At 37.2% G+C, this 3,969-nt stretch overlaps 1 protein-coding gene across 1 annotated transcript in view; it reads right to left on the bottom strand.

Moving 5' to 3' along the window:
- The window catches only part of LOC109913987 (scinderin), a 60,105-nt gene that overhangs the window by 40,466 nt on the left and 15,670 nt on the right, over positions 1-3,969 (bottom strand). The window contains exon 5 of the mRNA XM_020513552.2: positions 2,061-2,182. Within this exon, the coding sequence (XP_020369141.2) occupies positions 2,061-2,182 (122 nt within the window). The remainder of the gene's footprint in view (positions 1-2,060; positions 2,183-3,969) is intronic.

The raw sequence follows: 3,969 nt of genomic DNA, 5'->3' as shown, positions 1-3,969 counted from the left end.
AGCCGTCTGTTGAGCCAAATATATTCATCATGCTGTGGGCACAAATGAATAAGAAAAATAAAAAAAAAGATATTATGATTATCTACTAATTTTTTCTGTAATGCTGATTTTCCATGAATTAAATCAATTGCTGATATAATAAGTTTCTCTTTTCTGAACTTCATTGAACTATTTCAGCTCTGTTAGTAATCTGTTCTTTCCTTCCAGATGTCAATGACTTGTTAGCCTTTTCAAGCTTTTTTTCTTCTTACATTTAAATTTTCTAATAGTTGTTCTCTTTTCCCTGACTGACTGTTGAGTATGCTGTTTTTTTTATTTGGAATAATTGCATTCCAACATTTCTTTATGCTTATGGCTGCTATTCTTGTGCCAAGTTAAACACTGAAATTAACTTCTGTCTTTGTTAGTCATGTGCTTATCATCTGTATTTTGCTGTAAGAACTTGTCAACAGCATTCCCAGAGGATCCAGCCTTCAGCGTGCAATGTTGCTCCACTTTGTAAGAGAAAAATACTGCAGTCCTACTTAAATTAAACATCAAAGCCCAGCTGCATAACAGCAGAACCTGAGAGCCAATGCTTTCATGCCTTTCAATATAATAGTCTACTGGAAATAATAGTTTATTAATGCTTGTTTACCATGGCTAATGATAACTTTATTTTCCAGCAATATGGTTTTCAGTTTGTCTTATTTATATTATAAATTTGCACCATAATTACATGAAACAATCCAATCAATTTTCTCTTAAAACAAGCCATTCTAATAAGCCAAGGATTCCTTTCTTCCCCTCGATATTGTACAAGTAAACATTTAGAGGGAAGTTTTTACTGTCACCACTGGGTGAAAACATGACCATCTTGGCACTAAAATGACAGGGAAAGCTAAATGATTTGTACCCTCTTCCACCTGAGCCCACAGCATTCTTAGGATGTGACAAATTCAGCATTTATGACTTATCCTCACTGGGCCTAGAAAGGGTGGTGTTCAGCTAGCTTTCTGAACTGCCGTCATGTAGGTAGACACACAGTGTTGATAAGAAATAAATATCAAGATTTTGATCTAGCAACAATGACGGAACGGCAATATAGTTCCAAGTCAGAATGATGTGTGACTTGAAAGGAACTTGCATTTAGTAGTATTTTCATGTGCCAGGCACTCTTGTACTTTTAGATAGCTACATATTTGGAAACTGCTGTCAAAGAACCCATGGTGCATTACTCTGGAAGGCCTACCACTGGGCACCTAACAAGGCTTTTTGGTTCATTGGATAGGCCCTCTTATTTTGAGAAACTGCAAGAATTAGGATTGATCCTCTGTGTTTCACAAATTTAATGTTCATCTTCTCCCTCCAGAAATGTCCCTTTCCCTCACCTCTCATTCTGTACCTATCTTGTTATTGGTTGGCACCTCCTCTGAGCCACCTAACTATACCATGATTGGAGATCAATGAGCAGCATTGATTTTCATGATTCATCAGAATGTTATCAATAAAATTTGACCTTGAACCTCTTTAGGACTGATCAGTGTAGATGTCCAAGACTTAGACAAAGATGTTGGTTTTAAGAGACATACTAAAGGAAAGAAATACACTAAGGAAGAAAGCTTTACGAAGGGAAGTCTGGAATATAGGGCCAGGACAGCTGAAAACACAGTCACCAGTGCTGGAGGGATTAAAATAGAAGATACGCAAGAGAGCAAAATTGGATGAGCTCTGTAATTTAGAGAATTGTCGGGCTGAAGGAGATTACAGAGATAGAGAGTGGTGAGGCTATGGAAGGGTTTAAAAATATCTACAAGAATTTTAAAATTGATGTTGACAGACTGGGAGCCAAAGTAGGTTAAGGAGATTCATTTGTATAATTTAGAATGTGGGCAGCAGAACTTTGGATGAGCTCAGATTGATAGTGGATGAAAACAGGATTCTGTTTAAGTGCACAGTTGGAACAATCCAAACCAACTCAGCCTCTTTGTTTGACGCCAAGGAACATTTGTAAATCTCATAATTATATCAAGCTTATCAAAATAAGAGATAAGATAGATGTAAGAGTTGATAATACACACCAAGTATAAATGATCTGTCCCAATCTATATGTGTAAAGAATGATGTAACAGTCTCCACCAAAGAATTGTCCGTAAGTACTGGGGTCAACAGGAATCCGACCATTGCTCTCAACTCGCCAAATCTAGAACAGGAGAGGAATTCATCAATACTTGCATTTAATTATATATTCTCAATAAAATGCATCATACAACTCAAAATAGTCTCAGCTTATCACATAGTTGATGGAAGATGTTTGTGAAGGATCTGTACTATGTTCAATAAGTTGTCATTTTGACATATGGAATAAGAAAATATGAAAACGTGCATTTGCAAAAACATGTTCCAAAATGCTCCACATATAATGTATTAACTTTGAGCTGCAATCACTGATATTTTATATATATAATGGTATGGTGGTTATGACAACAGGAATCCAGGTGCCCATGCTAATATTCTGAGCCTAAATTCCAATTCCACCATGACATTTAGTGGAATTTAGATTTAATGAATTATTATATTCAGTTAATTTTTAAAATTCTGGAATTGAAAAGTTAGAATTAGTAAGAGTGATCATGAAACGATCATCACTTGTTGCAAAAATAGTCTGGTTCACTAATATTCTTTACAGAAGAAAATCTAGCATCCTTAACTGATCCAGTCTACATGTGAATATGGACTCACAGCAATGTGGCTGTGTCTTAACTGCTCTCAAGGGCTACTGGTGATGAGAATCAAATGCTGACCTTGCCAGCAATGCCTACAACCCATGACAGTATAAAGATTGATTCCCCAAGTATTGTTTGGTAGCTGCTACCTTTGGGCAGGAAATGTTTAGCAATGAGCTGTCCAATTTTCCTCACTACGTTAGTTATTATGTGATTGTAATGGTATCAACCAGACAGATTACAGAGGTCTCTTCTGTCGCTGTATAGTCATATTTTCACCAAACCAAAAAAAGGCTTGCTCTTAAAGCAGAAGGGATAATCAGAATGAGAATCAACTTTAGCCATTATCATGCATTCTTCAGCAAGATGTACATTGTGACATTGAGAGAGTCCGAGGTAAGTTGTAATCAAGCTTCCTGTCAAATCGTTAAACTACAAAGGGAGGGGCATATTTTAAAGAATTGGAATTCTAATTGCTCTTCACAATTCACTGCTATTGAACGATATATTTAGCACCAACCTGGGGAGGCGGTAGCCTAGTTGTATTATCACTGGACTGTTAATCCAGAGGCCCAGGTAATGTTCCGGGGACCGGAGTTCAAATCCTGCCACGGCAGATGGTGGAAATTGAATTCAAGAAAAATCTGGAATTAACACTCTAATGATGGTTGTTTGAACAATCTGGAGTTCACACTCTCATGATGGTTGTTTGAAAAAAAAATCCATCTGGTTCACTAATGCCCTTTAGGGAAGGAAATCTGCCTACATGTTGTTGACTGTGTTAAACTGCTCCCTGGGCAATTAGAGATGGGGCAATAAATGCTGGACTTGCCAGTGATGCCCTCATCCTGTGAATGAATTAAAAAAAAAAGCCACTTCCAATGTTATAGGTGGTACACCTCTTATACAATAACTTCAGTAATCTAAAAATGATCAAAAAACCACAATCACAATAAAAGCGATCTTAGATCATGATACTGCACTTTGGATGACCCTCAGATTAAATCACCACCAGGCATTTCTCTCTGTCTAATGAGGGAGCAATCCTATGGTCCACGAGGACTATGGTGATGTTACCTTTACACAAGACTTGTTTTTTTTAACATGGAGCCATTTTTTAATGCAGATATTCCAAACAGCTTTGAGAACCCTATTTCTGATTCAGATCAGTTACCCACTTGCCTGTAGATGAATGTTGTGCAGGAGATTCCTGGAGAGTGTGTGTGTGTGTGTGTGTGTGTGTGTGTGTGTGTGTGTGTGTGTG

The sequence above is a fragment of the Rhincodon typus genome, chromosome 2 (assembly GCF_021869965.1).
Source record: "Rhincodon typus isolate 14 chromosome 2, sRhiTyp1.1, whole genome shotgun sequence".
In the NCBI taxonomy this organism is placed as follows: Eukaryota; Metazoa; Chordata; class Chondrichthyes; order Orectolobiformes; family Rhincodontidae; genus Rhincodon; species Rhincodon typus.
This window is presented reverse-complemented; position numbering and strand designations above follow the sequence as displayed.